At 43.4% G+C, this 18,317-nt stretch overlaps 1 protein-coding gene across 1 annotated transcript in view; it reads right to left on the bottom strand.

The window, feature by feature from the left end:
- Positions 1 to 2,196: 2,196 nt before the first annotated feature.
- Positions 2,197 to 18,317, bottom strand: part of ARRB1 (arrestin beta 1) — a 117,270-nt gene continuing 101,149 nt past the window's right edge. Inside the window, 5 exon segments of the mRNA XM_072610828.1 lie at positions 2,197 to 7,968; positions 10,390 to 10,441; positions 11,963 to 12,033; positions 16,064 to 16,087; positions 17,607 to 17,690. Of these exon segments, the coding sequence (XP_072466929.1) occupies positions 7,860 to 7,968; positions 10,390 to 10,441; positions 11,963 to 12,033; positions 16,064 to 16,087; positions 17,607 to 17,690 (340 nt within the window). The 3' untranslated portion in view covers positions 2,197 to 7,859.

Below are 18,317 nucleotides of genomic sequence, written 5' to 3'. Positions count from 1 at the left end.
ATGGACATAGTATACATATCCTATTTAAACTGCACTAGGAAATTATTAAAGAAACAGGGATGGGAGGAGGTGAGGAAACCTTCTGTAAGATAATCATTCTGCTAAACGAAGATTCAATTTCTCTTTCATGTAAATCTGGCATTTCATATATTCAGTTTTGCCTAAATTAATATCTGCCTGTTTTTTCTACTCCCTCAGACTATTAGTTTCTTGAAGGTGGAGGAGGTCACATAACTCTCATCAGGCCAGGAACTCTCTGAGGGCCAGAATCTGGTGCTCCCATTAGATTAGAGGCTCCTGAGGGTAGGGATATTGTCTCCCCTGGGGCCTACCTGTGGGTCAGGAATTACCAAGAATGGTGGCAAACCCTCCTCAGGCAAGGGATTCCACAAGGACAGAAGCCAATTACCCTCTTGGGCAGCAATCAAAAACATTTTTTGGGTCTTGAGAATTCTCCTGGGTAGGAACCACTCATGATTCTGTGTCCCTGGCACCCAGCAGTGGATCCTTGTTCATAGTATGTATAATAAATGTGCTTAATACTTAGTTGTTAAATTGAGTTTTGTGTTCCCCTAAAGTTCTCTGTACTGCCAAGAGGCACAAATGAACACCCAAGAGGTATGATCTTCCATCTCCAAGAGTGACTGAGGCCAGATAAAGGTCCCCGAGACCCAAATCAGTGACGAAGACACAGCAGAAATTATCAAGCCAAGCCAAGAGCTTCCTTTCACCCATCACTTTGCTCCAAATAATCCAAGACTTTCCAGGAGTTTCAGAGATCCAAGGAGAGCTGAGCTGAGCCTTTGCCCCCATGACAAACCCCAATCCAAGCTTCTAGGCAGGCTGGCCAGAATCACCAAACAGATTTGTGCATTTTGTATGTATCTATGCATGCTACTTAGTCTAGTATTTGTTGGTATGATCCATGTTCCAAGATTATATATGGACACTTTTCTTCTTACATGAATGAGATTATACATTTGGCTGTATTTGTGTGACTAGTATGTGACTGTGACTAGCTAGAAATGTAGCTGTGTGTATATCTGTTTATAGGTCTAGGGCCATGCATGTTCATGCATGTATCGGTAAAGCCTGTGATTAAGTCCTTCCTGGGCTCCTTGCCTTAAAGCTGAAAGAGACCTTAAGGATCATCTAGTCCAACCCTTTCCTTCAGAGATGATGAAACAAATGCAGATGTTGTTCCTTGCCCAAGGTCACATAGGTATTGAATGACATGTGCTGAGTGGCATGTACCTGAATATACTTGAGCATGAGGTATAGGTGTAAAAACCTCAAGAGAATAATTGTCTCTGAGGCTCTTCCAACAAGCAAACCAAGAAACATAATGAGAAAACCCTGCCTTGGATTTGGTCCCCACCTAGAAGGTCCAAATCCATGAAAAGCGTCTTGGATTTATTTCAGAGATGGAAATCATGTTATATTGTCTTTGAGATGAAGTGCAGAAAATGCCCCTCCAGAAGGACCTTCTTTTAGAGTCTGAGCAGGATCCCAAGCCATTCAGGTTGGGGACATGGAAAGTACTTTTGCCCAATGTGGGTATTTTACGCCATGTCAGGGAGATAGGATGGTTGACCTGTGGGGGCAGGAAGGTAATTACTGCTACCAATAGCCTAAGGAGTGCACTACGTTTTTATTCTAAGGGTGTTTTTAGCCAACAGAAACAGTGAGATTCAGAACCTCTGGACTGGTGCTCAATAGTGGCCCATTACACTGGTTTCAGAGTTGACTGTCTTAAAAGGAGGAAGAATGAAAAAGATTCTCTAGACTCTAGGGAGTCATATCTATTGGTAGTTTTCCCCACACTCCCTTGTCTTAGATGTAACCCTAAAAAAGCCTCATGTGCTGGGCTAGGATATGAGCTGCCTGAGGGCCTGAACACAGAGAATGTCAAAGGGTTGAATAATCTTGCTCTCTATGTCTCCTTGTGTTATTCGGAGAAATCTTATGTACTAAGCCATACTCTGAACTGCCTGAGGTCTTGGGCACAGAGAATGCCAAAGAGCCAAGAAATCCTAAGTCTGTCAAACCATCAGTGACAGCTACAGCTGGGACAACACTTTCTGAACTTATACTAGTTTCTCAAGTGTGGCTGTGTCAGCGGTCATGGGATCCTGTCAATAGAAGCATAAACCAACTTTGTGTAGTAAAAGAAACCGTCCAGTTGGTGGATACATGTAAAGCAATGGGTAGTTGTTTATCCAAGTAAATAACAATAACAAATATCAAAGCAAAATTATTGGGGGCGTATCTCAGGACTCAAATCCAAATCTCTTCCTTTTAGAGGTGTTGGGAACTTTCAGTGCCCGGGTCCCTGATGGTAGCAAAGCAGACTGAGGTCACCAATACAGCTTCTCTGTAAGGAAAACAGGTAGAATTCCCTTCATTCAAGAACACAAGACCTCAGCTTCCTAGGCATCAGCCCCTGTTGTCCTGCAATCCAACATCATCTCTCCTACCTTCTGCAGGTAACTGCTCCTTCCCCTTGCCCCGGTACCTTTCGTCTATGATTCCATTTCATTCATTCATTCACTGTATATGTGCTCGCACATGGGTGTGTAAAATCTTGTATGTACACAACTGTTTGCCTGTTGTCTCTCTTTTGTGTCCTCATCACTTAGCATGGCGCCTGGCACATAGAAAGCACCTAATGATTGTTTGATTGAATGACTAGGAGACTTGTTGGTGCTGGGATTGATGAAAGACTGGAAGAGGAGGTTCATGCTCAAAGCAGATTGGAAATCAGTGGGAGAAAAATGGGACTTATGGCAAGTCTTAGCTGCTTCCAAAAATAGCAAGGGCCAAAACCTCAAAATGCTGTACTGTCTTTCTAATGAGTTTGTGGTATAGTGACTATACACAGTGGGGATAGTATTGTATTATATCTGCAGGGCATTGTAGGTAACATGAAATCAACAGGATCAGCAGATGACAGATACCCCAAAAACACTATGTGACCATCCCATCATTCCCTCTTCTATTTTCAAGTCCAATTCCCAGATGGTGGATGGGATGGGCCTCTCACTGACAGTAACTGATCACTGCCAAGACCAATAATAACAAACTGAGTCTTGTCCAGAACAGAGTGAACAGTATCATGGACAGGAAACAATTTCACAAAAGGATTAGTAGAAAAATGGGGATGTTTAGTCAGAAGACTGAAGAGCACATGATGGTCATCTTCAAGTATTCCAAAAGCTGTCATGGTGAAGAGGGATTTATTTGTCCTACTGTGGCCCAAAAGCACATAACAATTAGAATTATCTAAAAATGGGATGGATTGCTTTAGAGAACAATGGGTAGCAAGATGGTCTAGTGAATAGGGCACTGGATGTGGAGTCAGGAAGAGTTCAGTTCAAATTCTGCCTTATATACTTACGAACTGTGTGACCCTGGGCAAGTCACTCTCTCAGCATCAATTTCCCCAACTGTAAAATGGGGATAATAATAGCACCTGCCTCATAGAATTATTATGAAGATCAACCAAGATACTATAGGAAAAACTGCAAACATTAAAGAATTATGTAAATGTTAGCTATTGTTATTAGTGAGTTCCCCATCATTTGTGGTCTTCAAAATGATTAACATTTATCAGGAATGTTGTTGATGGGGGCTCATGATCTTGGTAGGAATTGGATCAGATGGTCTTTCAAATTCTTCTGAATTCTAAGTCAGTGAATACATATTTAGAAGCACTAGGTTGACTCTTTTCATGTCCTGTTTTCTTGCACGAGGATAAATCAAGTTGTCCTCATTTGTTTGATCTCCTGATGAGTCTGACCCAGAGAGATGGGTGGTGTGGTCGAGGAGGAAGAATGCTACGTCAGGATAGGCTCTAGTTTCACTTCTTCTTGGACCTATTCTGTGATTTAGGCCCAAAGTTTCCTAAAACACAAGTTGTCGAAACCCTGCCTCCATCCTTGCAGTGGCACAGAGATAAGACAGGAGTGGCCATAGAGAAGCATGTGTGACATTTGAACAAGAGATGGTAATCATATTGAGGCCAGTTGTTCTGGTCATAAGCTTGAAGTCAGAAGGGATCTTAGGTGACCACAAAGGTCAACCTCTTCATTTTAGAGAGCCTCTGCCTCCAAATCCCACACTCTCTGTTGTCCCATGGCATTTCTCTTGACTTAAACCACTGTAATAGCCTCCTAGTTGGTCTCCCTGCTTCCAGTCTCTTTCTCTTTCCAACCTAAGCTGCCAAAAACTAAAATTTCACAAAATCTTTAGTGGCCCTCTATTATTTCTAGATAAAAATGCAAACACCTCATCTGGGCATTTAACCTACCTTTCCAGACTGATTTCGTGTTACTCTCAAACAGTTTACATTCCAACCAAACTAAACTCGTAGTTGTTTCTAGTATATGGCATCTCTCTTTGCCCATGCCTTTGCACCAGCTGGTTACCACCACTCCCCCCACCCCCATGCCTAGAATGTGCTGTACCTCTGGTAGCACATGTAGCTTCCTTCAAAGTGCAGGTACCTGAAAATGGTCTTTCATTTACTTATCCATGTGCACACATTTTCCCAGTAGAACCTAAGCTCCTTGCAGGCAGGGACTATTTCAGTTTTTTCTTTGCATTCCCATGAGCAGGTCCTTGCAATAGAGTAGGTACTCCATAAGTTTGTAGAGCTTAATGATCTGCTTCAGCTCCCCCACTTCCCTCTGCATACAGTGCAAGTGGCACCAGCTTGTCCATGAGCTGCACTGACCCTGACACAGTGATGCTGTGATCCTTCACTGGGAAAGTGAAAAAGTGCACCAAACGTCTGTGGGGATCAGGACCATGTGTTCATGGAGAAACATTGTTTTTGGAACACCTCAGGCTTCAGCAATGAACCAAAGGAAAAACCAATACACTGAATCTTCTGCGAAGAGAGGGCTTCATGGCAAGAACCAAGACTTGACCATTTTTCCTCTAACAATGGTCTCTTCAACCATCTTAACCAAAAGATCTCCCTCCAGAAATGCTTACTTTGCCTTCTCTGGTCCCAAAACTTAAGGATACACAGTGGGATTCCTGGACACACTGAGGAGATCTCCAGTCTGCACGGCCATCTTCAACAGTAAGAGGCATTAGTTTACCAAGAACTGCTCAGTTCCATGTCCTAACATATCCTCACAGGACTCAAGGATGGGAAAAGAGAGTGAAGACCATGTCTAGCTAATACTAGCTAAGGACTCTGGATTGTTTAACCTAGAGGAAAATATTTAAGAGGGGGCATAACCGCTTTCTTTACTTATTTGAAGGGCTATCATGTAAAAGACATTGGTTCAGCAGGAGCCCAAAGAAAAAAACCAATCCTGTGGGTAAAAGTCAGTTTGATATAAGAATTACTTCCTAATAATGAGAGCATTATATTCCAAGGCACCCCTTACATCAATCAACATGATGAGAGATATAACTGGGGGGTGGAGGTTGATCTGTCTGTGTTAGATGATGACAGCACCATTCAAGGCTGCACTTTTTATCCCTATCCCACCCCCGGTGAGCTTTTACCCCTACCTTTCCCCTATTCCTTTACTCCTGGGTAAAAGCTCCTAGTTATTGCTCCTAATATGGTATCCATTCCTTGTTCTGCACATTCAAACTCTTAAGGGTTCAGATCTGAGCTCCTTTGACTCCGAATTTAGGGCCATTTCCACCACATTGTGACATTCAATTCATATCAGATGACCTCATCATGAAGGTTGTAGGGAAAGAGTCTCAAACTGGGTGAGAAGCTGAACTAGATGACTCTTGGGTTCCTTCCATTGGGAGGGATTCCATGTATTTGTATCAAAGGTGGTTTTTTTCCTCTCTATAATCTCTACATCAACTGAGAGAGATTCCGTCCTCTGTTCCATTTCTCCCTCTACAGCTCTGGAGACTTTCCAGGATCCAAGAGAAGAAAGATGGAGAAACTGCTGAGCCTGAATCTATAGGTGTAGATGAAGAGGACAGTCACTCTGCAGGAATCCGTTTGCTTCCTCTCCAATGAAATATCTTTCTTCTCAGAGAAAAAGAAACCCAGAAGAACACAACCAGTTGCTAGTAAGGCTCCTCAGGGGATCAGAAATAAGTTTTTTGTCTGGAAATGCAAATGTGTACCCAAGGGAGTCAGAGAGAAAGCTTTTGGAAGGCAGCTCCCTGTCCAGAATAGAGTGGATTAGGAATCAGAGGCCCTGGGTTTGAATTCTGATTCTATACTTTATTACTGTGACTTTGGACAAGTCACCTAACCTCCTTGGCCCTCGTTGTCTTAATCTGTAAGATGAAGAGGAGAGACCAGTTTAGACTATGGGATCTCTGAGGGGTTTTTATTCCTTAAGTCCTAGGCAATAAAACTGCTTTTCCACATCACTTCCTTCTGTTTCTGAAGAGACAAACAAAACCAACATTTGGGCCTTGGTATGAGTTCTTCTGGGGACCAGCTATGTCCTCTTCATTTGTGCATCCTCCACTTGGCCACAGAAGGAATCACAGCCAGAGACTTCCCAGAGAATTGGGCGAGATCTGAACCCACCATATACTCCAACTATCCTTTGGCCCCCACATGTGATCTGAGAACAATTCAGTAACTAATAAACCCCATGGAAGAATGTAAGTTCCACCTCTTCTCCCCAACAAGAATATAAGTTTCTTGAGCACGGGGGATATTTCCTGTTATCTTTATATTCTTTGCACATAGTAGGCATTTAATAATTCTTGTTGAATTTAATTGCATTGCATTGCATTGCTGAATGGAAGATTAAAACTCTGCCAACCCTACAGTGGATAAACATCTCACTCAGAAGAGAAGAGTCTCTCTGGGAAGTCTTTCCCAAAGACACTGATTCCTTTGCTACCAGGGACTCAGGAGCAAGACATGCCTCCTCTCCTCACTTCAAATACGAGGTCTTTTTTTTCTGGACCATTAACAATGCCCACCCTAAAAATGATACATCCAGCTCTCTCTCTTCCTCCATCTCTCTCTAATACATATAAGATACATATCACTTAAGAGACTAAGTTCTGACAATATTAAAATGTTTGTGCTAATTCTTGTGACCTGCATTCAACTTGGTAACTGCTGGTAAGAACATCAATTTGACTGCTTTTGTTATGTTGAACCATTATAACACTATCACTGTCCAAAATACCAAAATATTGGGAAGGGGGTGGAAGGATAGGGAACCCATCTGATGGCTCTTCCTCACCCTCCCCAGTGAATGGCTCCCCACTTGCTATCTCCATCTCTCTGTCCCAAGGTTTTCATTGGCCATTCTGAGCTTGCCATTGGCTAGAACTATGTCACCTTCTACCCTCTCAGTATCTGTGCCTAGAACCCCCTGCTCTGACCCTCAAACACACATATACTGGCAATCCTTTCCCCTCTCCCTCGCCAGACTCCACATTCATATACTCAGTTCCATTAGATGGATTCCACCCAATGTGCACAGAAGAGACACAATCCAAAGACTGTGGATTGGGAAGCCCCTAGAGCCATATGGAGAAGACTGAAGGTCGTCTAGCTAGAGGGGATTGAAGGTGAGGCAGAAACAGAAAGGGCTTGGGATGGATGAAGGTCGGAAGAGGAGTAGTAAGCCATTCGTCCATTCTCCAGGGTGGAAATGAGGCATCCACTGGGGAGGCTCAGTGATACGGTGATGAGTGGGTCAAAGCCAGGTGGTGAAGATCCTTGATGATACCTACAGAAATCCTCTGGAGTCCCCTGGCAGAAGTAGAAAAACAGAAGGGGAAAGAAATAGCAGAAAAAGAAGGGGGAGAAGAAAAGGAAGAAAAGATAACAAGCAGCCTAATTCACAAGAGTTAACCAGGAACCATCCGAGAAGAAGAGCGAGAGGAGTCCAGTCTTATGTGTTGTTTAAGTGTGGGGAGTTTGGGACTTCTTCCTCTTCCTGGTCATCCTTCATTCCTTTCAGTCTCTGTCGAGCAAAGTCCTCAAACACAATGTCGTCATCGCTGACAGGAGAGAAAAGGGGAAAGGAGCTGTCAGTAGGGGAAGGGACAGCTATACAGAGGGGCAGAAGCCAAGGCAACTAGGAGACAAGGTACCAAGACCAGGCATGGCTATGGCCCATTGGGTAGCTCCATGTGGGTCAGAAATAGACACCGCTTTCTATAATGAAAGCTAGGGAGGAGCTGGTGTCGAGGGAATAGACATCTGGGGTCGATTCAACTGTCATGGAAACAAGATAGGAAGAAACAATCACAAAATCTTTGAGGGCAGAAGGGGCCTCAGAGGGCAATAATTCAAACCCCACCTGAACAGGAATCCTCTCCACAACATTCCTGACAACGTGCATCCCACAGGCTACAACATGCATCCATGTTCTGGAGTAACGAGGAAACATTTCATATGAAAAAGGCCTGGGGCTCATAGGAGACCACAAACTCAACAACGCAACCTGCCATCCAAAAAGACTAATAATGTGAGCCTAGGCTTCATTAGGAGAGGCACAGAGTTCGGAAATGATAGCTCAGCTGCCCTCTGCCCTGGACAGATGACTTTGAGAGTACTGAGTTTGGTGCAGGGCAAAGCATTATAAGGATGACAGTGGCCAACTGGAGCACATCCAGAGGACGGCACATGAAACTGAGTTGAAGGGACTGGGTATAATGTTTACCCACAAAGAGTGTATGTTGTAGGAGTCTTTGGGTAGCAACAGGCCTCGGGTGCAGAAGGGGGACCAGACTCATTCTGCTTGGCTCCAGTGCACAGAACATGGTGCAATGGGAGGAAGTTAGAGAAAGGAAGGTTTTGTTTCAACGTAAGGGAGAAACCTCCTAAAAATAAAAGCTGTCAGGAGATAGACCCAAATATCTCTCATCAGTGTGATCATTCTTTCCCTGGCTGTGAGCTGCTCATCTACTGACCAAGTGAATTCTCCATTCCTGGAGGTCTTCAGGTGGAGACTGAACAACCACTTGTCAAGGATATTAGCAAAGAGATTTCTCTTTGGATACAGACTGGATTACATGCACTCTGAGGTTCCTTGCACCCCTTGTGATTCTGTGACTCTTGCAAAACCAGGACTGATTCTTGGGAGTCAGGGAAAACCCCAAAACCCCAAACCACCCCAAAGCATGGCTTAAAAGGCACCGATACCAGCAAGAACCAAGCAGGGCAGAGTGGGCAAGGCAGAGGGCATCAGAGGTGGGAGCAGCTATCTCCTTGCAGCTTTGCTAGCTCAGGGATACTCCTTGGGGGTGAAGGGTGGAGTAGCAGGACAGGACGACACAAGTAAAGGAAGAGGCCCAGCTTGCATGCTAAGGGTTTCAGGCAGCCAAGCTTATTGCTGGACATGCCAGGCCAGGGAGGATTCCTTGCAGGTGCATTAGGCCAAGCATTTCCCAAACCGTGTCCACTGGAACCCTGGGGTTTTGAAATAAAAAAATTTCAATACTGAACCATATTCTCCCTTGCCTTAAAATATGAAGTTTGAAATTATAGACTAAAAACACTTAAAATGGCAATCTGAAAATGTGAAAATATGCTCTAAAATTTCCCCTGCCCCATCTTTATGGGGAGGGGGTACCCTTAGATTCTCCTGCTCACCACTTATAGGTTCCATCAATATATACTATATTGGTCTAAAGGCAGGCCACTTTTTCCCCCTAGACCTGGCTTGTACAAAACCTGACAGGTGTTACTCCTCAGGGTTTAGATTTTTTGTTTGTTCATTTTCCCCAATGGAACTTCATGAAGAGGCTCTGTGGTATGGAGGCTGAGGGCTCAGCAAGTCACTTAACTTCTCAGTGCCCCAAGACAACTCTTTAAGAGATGATTATGGATTGTCTTTCCCCCTCAGAATGGAAGCTTCCCAGGGGTAAGAATTTATCTTTTTTTTAATTTTGAATATATTTGTGTCACAGTGCCTGACACAGAAAGTGCTTAATAAAGGCTTTATCTAGCATTGTTGGAGAGAGTTTTTATACTCGACATTCACCTTGAGATGAAATCGTTAACCTAAACTTCCTCCACCCCCACCACTCCCACATTAAATTATCATTCAATTTAATTTAATAAGCCCTTATTATGCACCTACTATGTACCAAGCATCTACCTCAGAGGCTTAATATGAGGAAAGCGTTTTGTAATTTAAAGCACAGTGTGAACGAGAGTCATTCTCTTAGGGGAGCAGCCTATATTTAGACCAATATGTTATCCCAGGCCTCAAAGTCTCCGATGGCCAAGTGGTTTGGGAAACACTGAGTCAGCTGTTGGATGGGCCTGACTCATTAGAGGTTAATATGCCAATGAGCCAGGCCATTCCCTCTCCTTCCCACCATAGCCAGTCTCCTACATACACACACACGCACACACGCACACATACACACTCCCCTCCCCACCCAGACATCCAAAGTCAGGGTTCAGCTTACTTTGTATCAAGTTCTATGAGATTGGTATCTATGGGCGCTTCATTCTCTGGAACTAAACACAGGGAGTTAGGACATGGGGTTAGTGAGTTTATGCATGAACGGTTGGCTGCCCAAGTCACAGCAACAATCGCCACACACAGAGACGGAAACCGGAAGGGAGGGTGGTAGAACAAAGCATGGACTAGTGTATAGCTTGTCTACAGACAGCACAACTTAGTGAACAGAGCATGGGACTTGAAGTGAGAAGGGCTGGATTCTAGTTCTGACACTACTGCCTACTAGCTGTAGGATCTTGAGTTAAGTTCCTTTCCCTCATGAGACTCATTTCCCTTCTACAAAATGAAGGCACTGGTCTAGCTCAGGGGCTCTTGATCTGGAGTCCCTGGACCCAAGAGGTCTATGGATAGATTTCAGTGGATCTATGAATTGGATGGGAAAAAAATGCATCTTTCACTAATCTCTCTCTGAAAGTTAATATTTCCTTCAATTGTTTTAAAAGCAGTTCCATAGGGCAGCCAGGTATTGCTAGATAGAGCAACCAACCCTGGAGTCAGGAGAACCTGAGTTCAAATACAGACTCAGACACTTACTAGCTGTGTGATCCTGGGCAGGTCACTTAACCCTAATTGACAAGAAAGAAAGGAAGGAAAGAAGGAAAGAAGGAAAGAAGGAAGGGAAGGAAAGGGAAGGGAAGGGAAGGGAAGGGAAGGGAAGGGAAGGGAAGGGAAGGGAAGGGAAGGGAAGGAAAGAAAAAAAAGCAATTCCTAGATCCCTTCACTAGATTTCTAAAGGGTTCCATGATAACAAAAAAAAGATAATGAACTCTGGGTCTAGCAGTCCTTTCCTGCTCTAAGTGCCTAAAAATGGCTTCCAGGGCTTTCTCTTTTCTTTTCTTTGGGGGTGGGGATGCTGTGCTTCAGGGACACTAGGGCTGTGCACCATCCCAAACAACCCCTTTTCTGGGTAGCTCTCTGAATGGTACCATGTCAGAACTCATCTAACCCCTTCCCTACTTTGACCCACAAAGCTAACCCCAACATGAGACTGGAGAATTTGCAAGAGGTGGGATATGGAGAGAGCCTGCTCTCAATATGGTCCCTGACACCATTAGAATTCCTGAGGTTGGGTGTCCAGAGGTCATCATACCCAACCTCTTACCTCCAAGTTGGCCTGTGCTAACCTCAGTTCAAGAAGCCCAGAATGGCATAGGGAAAAGTTGCCTGGATTTGGAGGTAAGAGGACCAAGGTTCAAATCTTGGTTGACTCCAAAAGAAGAAGTAGGAGAAATACCCATCTTGATGACGCTTCCCATTAATAAATCAGAGGTGCTAGAACTGAAGATTGGTTCTATCAGTTCTTAGCTATGTGTCCATGGGAAAATAACTTAACCCCTCTAAGCCTCAAGCTTCCTCATCTGTAAAATGGGAAAACTTGCACCCTCTGCACTTCCCAGGGTTATTGTAAGGAAAGAATTTTGGGAACCTTAAGCACTATAGAAAGGGGAGTTATTTCTCTTCTAATCCTGCTTAGCGGATAAGACCCAACCCACCCAGACTCCCACAAACACACTCACCTTCTCGACGCACAGGCTCCTCCCTAGGCTTCGGGTGCATCAAGGTGAAGGGCAGTTCTACAGCCACATCACTGAAACATATGTAGAAATGAACTGAGCTCAGGTCCTACAGACTCTCCTGACCTAGCCCTCCTTGAGACAGGCCTCCCTCTGAGGCTTGGGGGCATGGGAGGGAGGATTTCTGTGTTCAACATTAGTAAGTCAGCTGGGAGTCAGACGTCTTAAGTCTGAGTACCAGCTCTGCCTCTGCCTTGCTGTATGACCTTGGGGAAAGTAATTTCCTCCCCTCTCCCCCCAGTTTCTTCCACTGTAAAATGGAGAAAATAACCCTTCCCTGTCTCCTTTCCAGGGCTGCTGTGAAAAATAAATGAGATCAGGAATGAGGAAAAAAACTCTATAACATCTAGAGGGATGCACACATGTGAGAGGCACTTAGTACATAATCATTACAGTTATTCAACCAACATTTATGAAGCTCCTACTTTACACAAGATCTTATCATTAGGGTTCAGCATACAAAGATAGATAGCTCATGGATTCTGCTCTCAAGGGGCTTGTAACTAAGTGGAAGCAGGGCAGCTAAGTGGCACCATAGTGCACAGCGTGCTGGGCCTGGAGTCGGGAAGACTCATCTTTGTGAGTTCAAATCTGGCCTTAGACACTTCCTAGCTGGGTGACCCTGGGCGAGTCACTTAACTCTGTTTGCCTCAGTTTCCTCATCTGTAAAATGAGCTGGAAAAGGAAATGGCAAACCCTTCCAGGAACTTTGCCAAGAAAATGCCAAATGGGATCACAAAAAGTCAGACATGACTTAACAAATGTACAACAATAGTGGAAGGGCAAGGGGGAGGGGGATGGGAAGCAAGTACACAAACAATGACAGGAGAGAGGAAAATAAATGTAAAGAAGAGAGGTCCAGGCAGAAATGTTATGGAGGATAAAGGAAGACTTCAACAACTGGAGAGATATTCATTGTTTATGGCTGAGATGCGCCAACATGGCAAAAATAAAGCTACAAGTTAAATTAATGTACAGATTTAATACCATACTAATCCAACTGCCAAGGGTTTACTTTAGATAATTAGATAAAATTATGACAATACTCATCTGGAAGAGACTTATAATGGAGGAAAAAAAGTAAGAAATGAAAGGAGTCTAGCATTACTAGATTTCGAACTATATTGCAAAGCAGCAATCATTATCTAAACTATTTGGTACTGATTTAAAAAGTTAAAAAAGGAGATCAGTAGGAAGAACTAAGGAATCCATACTTAGAAGTAACTAAATGCAGTATCCCAATGTTTGTGAAATACAATCATTTTGACAGGAAACGGTCATCTTACACCACATACCACAATTAAGTTTCCGAATGAAAAATGAATTTTATATATGTAGACATATATAAGTATATATTATTATAAGTATATGTAATAAGTATGTATATATTATAAGTATATGTTATATGATATATATAAGTATATACATATTACATCGTTAAAATATCAGAAAAAAAAGAAGAGCTCTTTCAAGTCTAGGATAGGGGAGGGAATTCAAAACCAAACAAGAAACAGAGCAGATCACAAAAGTCAACACTAGACAATTTTGATTATAAAACTTAAAATACTCTTGCAAAACAAAATAAATGCAGTTGTAATAACTGCATTTATTATATTTATTTTATTATCACATTTATTATTGTGCTACATCGTTGATATATCAACATATATTACATAAATATATTACATAAATAATTTATTATCATATATTATATTAATATAATTAATTAATATTAATATAATTATAATATATAAATAAAAGTGAGAAAAATATTTGCATCAAATTTTTCAGATAAAAGTAACTGTAACAAATAAAAGGCTAAGAGCCATTCCTCCAAACTCTCACTAGAGTCTACCTTCTCCTCATCAGCCCTCTTCTTATATGTCTCCTCTCATCTGCTAAATTCCTTGAAAAAGCCATCTTTACTGGTGTTTCCACTACCTCTCCTCACTTTCTTCTAAACCCTCCACAATGTGGTTTTCAAACTCATTATTTGACTGAAAAAAATTATCTCTGAAGTTACAAATGATCTTTTCACCACCATACCTGATGGCTTTTGCTCAGTCCTCATCCTTCTTGATCTCTCTATAGCCCCTGACACTGTGGATGACCCTTTTCACCTGGAAATCCTCTATTTCTGGGTTTTCACAACACCACACTCTCCTGGTTCTCCTAGCCTCCTGATCAATCCCCACTTTTCTTCACTAGATCTTCATCTATATCACACCCATTAACTGTGGATAGATACACCACGCTGCCCCCACCAGGCTCCCTCTAGAGCCCTTTTTGATTTGCTCTCTACTTTCTACATTTGATCATCCCCATCAGTTCTCATAGGTTCAAGTATTGTATAATTTATTCCCATATGTCTATATCTAGCCCTAGTCTATTCCCTGAGTGCTAATCCCACATCACCAACTGCCCATTGGACATATCAAAATGGATGTGTCATAAAACACCTCAAACCCAACATATCAAAAAGAGAAATCATTAAGCCCCCCCACCCAAAATCCACCTCTTCTCTTCCAAACCTCCCAATTATCACCAAGGTCACTGCCATCCTCTCAGTCTCCTGGCTCTGCAACCTCAGTGTTATCTCAGACTCCCCCCTCACTCATCCCAAACATCCTATCAATTAGCAAATCTTATCATTTTCTTCTCAAAAACTCACTCCCACAGTCAACACTCTAGTTCAGGCCCTCATCACCTGGACAACTGCAGTAGCCTCCTAGAATTGGTCTCCCAGATTTGAGTCTCTCCCCTCTCCAATCTATTTTCTATCCACTTGCCAAGTGATATTCTTATAGGACAGCTCTGGCCAGGTCACCCTCTTATTCTGTAAACTCCAACAGCTCCCTGTGGCCCCATGCCTGGAACGCTCTCCCTCCTCCCTTCTGACCCTTGGAATCCTTGGCTTCCTTCAAGACTCAGCTCCAGTAACACCTTGGCCAGGTAGCCTTCCAGTTGTTGTGCTTCCCCCTCAAAGGTTGCCTTCTATTCTATCTCTTCTATAAATATCTCATAAGTACCTGGCTATTAAGTTATCATTTCCTCGTTAGAATATGAACTTCCTGAGGACAAGGGCTGCTTTCCTTTTTTATAATAATGAGATAATATCTGTAAAGTGTCATATAAATGCTAGCCATTTTTTATGTTGCCACCACTTAGCACAACATAAATAATAGCTAGCATTTATACATCACTTTACAGATATTAACTCATTAATATAAAAAGGAAGGCAGCTCTTGCCCTTAAGAAGGAAACACTTAATAAATGTTTGCTAATTGATTAACTTCACAATAAAATGAAATCAGAACAGAGGCTTTTAACTGGAAAATCACCAAACAAACTGTGATTTTAGAGACAATGGGACAGTTTTACATCACAAGAAACAACAAAATGAGGAATTCAGAGAAGCATGGGAAGACTTACATAAACTGATACAGAATGAGGAAAACAGACCCAGGAAAAGAACATACATAAGGTCTACAATGTTGTAAGTGAAAACAACACTCAACATTGGTCCTAGAAAACAGAAAGAATCTCAAGAGGAAAAAACCCTCAAAGACAGGGAAACACAGGAATGTAAAATTATTTAATTTTTTTAAATTGTTTTTTCTTTGTTATAAGGACCAGTTTGAGAGTGGGAGGGGAGTGTATTAGGATATGACTGGTCTAAAAACTAAAGGCATCCATAGATCACTTTCAGCTGGGGACAACCAGGATGTAGCATTTGGACTGAGCCTCAGTGGATGGATTTAAAGCATAATCAAACTGAAGTCTATTACATAGTCACAGGGTGGTGAAACAAGCCCCTGGCTAAGAAGTCATGAGCTACACCTCTGTCCTTGACTTCCTATGTAACCTGGACCACAGAGTGACCCCCTACCTTGACCACAGGTCTACCTATCCCCTGGACCCACCTAGACCTCTGAGAAATGCAAGACACTCAAGGTCCAATAATGGGCTTTGGGTGTCTGGCCACTGAGGCAGAATGGGCCTGGCCCAACTCAGGAGCAGTTGGGTCATAAGGAGTTGAGTTACCTGGATGCGAGATCTCCCAACAGGCTGGCGCAGATCAGAGGAGGCAAAGAAGAAGGCAGAGTTCAGAGTGGGAGAGACCAACAAAGTCATCCATGCAACATCTGTAGCCCTCAGTGAGGATAAATGAGGGACCTGAGACCATCCTGGACTGCTAGCTCTCTATGTCGGATATGGAATCATGACATTGATAATAAAATTGGAGCACAAAGAATCCTGACTCTGACAACGACTCCCAACATGTCCTTGGATAAATCAATTAACTCTAAAGCTATAAAATCAGGTGGTTAGACCAGATGATCTCTAAGCTGCCTCCCAGCTCTGACGTCCTATGGTCTAAGGTCTCTTCCAGCTCTGATATTCTGTGTTCTAGGCTCTCCCAGATCTGATATTTGGAATTTTAAGGTCCCTCCCAGCTCTGACATTCTCTGATCTAAAGTCCTTTCCAAATTTTGCATTCTAAAATTCTCCCACCTTCGGTGTTCCAAGGTCCCTCCCAGCTCTAATAGTCTAAGGAAGGGAAGAACCCAGAAGGAGCAGAGGGACCTGGCTCACACCTGGATGGAGGAGTAATCCTTGAGGCACTTCTGGTTTGAGATCCCTCCTACCTTGCAATGTCCTAGCCTCTGAAGGCAGGACCCAAGGCCATATCACTCACTTGGTAAACTTCATGCCTCGAGCAGAGAAAGGTTCCATGAGGTCTGAGATGGAGGAAGAGGAACATGAAGAAGGAAGAAGGAGGAGGAAGATGGAAGGAACGAAGGAAGAAAGGTCGGAAAAAGGAAGGAAGAAGGGAAGGAGGGAGGGAAGAGGAAAGGGAGGAAGCAAAGGAGGGAGGGAGGAAGGAAGGAAAGAAGGCTACAAAGAAGAAGGAGGAAGAAGGAGAAGACAGTGGGAGGAGAAAGGGAAGAGGAAGGAGACAAGGATAAAACAGAGGTATAAGGAAAGAAAAGGAGGAAAAGAGAAGAGGGAGGAGAAAAAAGATAATAGCAGCAGAGATGAAAAGGGAGGAAAGGAGCAGAAAGAAGAAAAGGAGGAAAAGAAAGGAAAAAAGGAAGGAGGAAAGAGGACTAGAAGGTGGAGGTGAAGAGCATGGAGGAATATGTAGGAGGCAGTGGTATAGGGAAGGAAGAGACAGGAGGAGGAAGAAGAGGAGGGAGGAAGGAGATAAAAGAGGAGGGGTCAGAGAAGGATGGAAAATGCTTGAAAGAGAAGAGAGAGGAGCAGAAAGGACAAAGGTCAAGGGAGGAGAGAGAAGATGGAGGAAGACCCCATACCTCTTTCACTAATCCCAGGTGAACCCAGCCTGGGGGAAAAGCTATTAAAGGTATCCCAGACAGCATCCCAACCAAGAAGGGGATGGAGGGAGCATTTGTGGAATGAACCAGAGCTGAGGCTGATTCCTTCCTCCCTCCACCCTGCTCAGAAAGTCCCCAGCTTGAGGATGATGCCCCAAAGGGAGTTGGGAAGGGCTCAGTTTTGTGATGGAAGATGGAAAGGGGAAGGAAAGGGGAATGGAGGAGAAGTAAGGATGGGGCCCACTTACCCGCCCCGGGAAACGACCAGCTTCACTTTGACTTTGTAGGACACGATGATTCCCAAGATCTCTTTATTTGTGCCATCCCTCAACCTGCAGTGTTTGGGGAAAAAACAAGTCATAAAGACAAGAGGTAGGGGAAAGAGGATTATGGAGTAGGAAGCACTGGATAGGTGTGGAAGACTGAACCGAGGAAATGCGAGTCTTAGGATACTGAGGAATGAGCCCTGAGGCTGGGGCATGGGTCTGTTCTGCCACTGTGGTTACACTCTGCAACCCTGGCTACGTCAGTAGTAACTCAGAGTCAAAAGGACCCAAAGTTTCCTCTAGTCTAGCTACACCAAACAAGAACGCCTTCTACAACATCCCTTCTTCTCCTCCTCTTCATCAGCAGCAGCATCTATATTGTGCTTTATGCCTTTCAAAGCCCTTTATATACATTATCTCACCGCATTTTCTCTACAATCCTGTCAGCTGGGAACTATCATTACCCTCATTTTACAGGTTGGGAAAGTGAGGCAGACAGTGGTGACACATGATCACATAGGAAGTAAGTATCTGAGGCAGGGTTTGAACTTTCTAGCTTTTGAGGGCAGGTCCTGCCCTCTATCTACTGTGCCACCCAGCTGCCTAAAGTAGCCCCAAGAAGTGACCATCTAGCTTTGGCCTTGAAGACCTCCAGGTAGAGAGGAAACCTTCCACTGAATGGAATAATCTGCT

This window comes from Notamacropus eugenii, chromosome 5, assembly GCF_028372415.1.
Source record: "Notamacropus eugenii isolate mMacEug1 chromosome 5, mMacEug1.pri_v2, whole genome shotgun sequence".
NCBI lineage: Eukaryota > Metazoa > Chordata > Mammalia > Diprotodontia > Macropodidae > Notamacropus > Notamacropus eugenii.
This window is presented reverse-complemented; position numbering and strand designations above follow the sequence as displayed.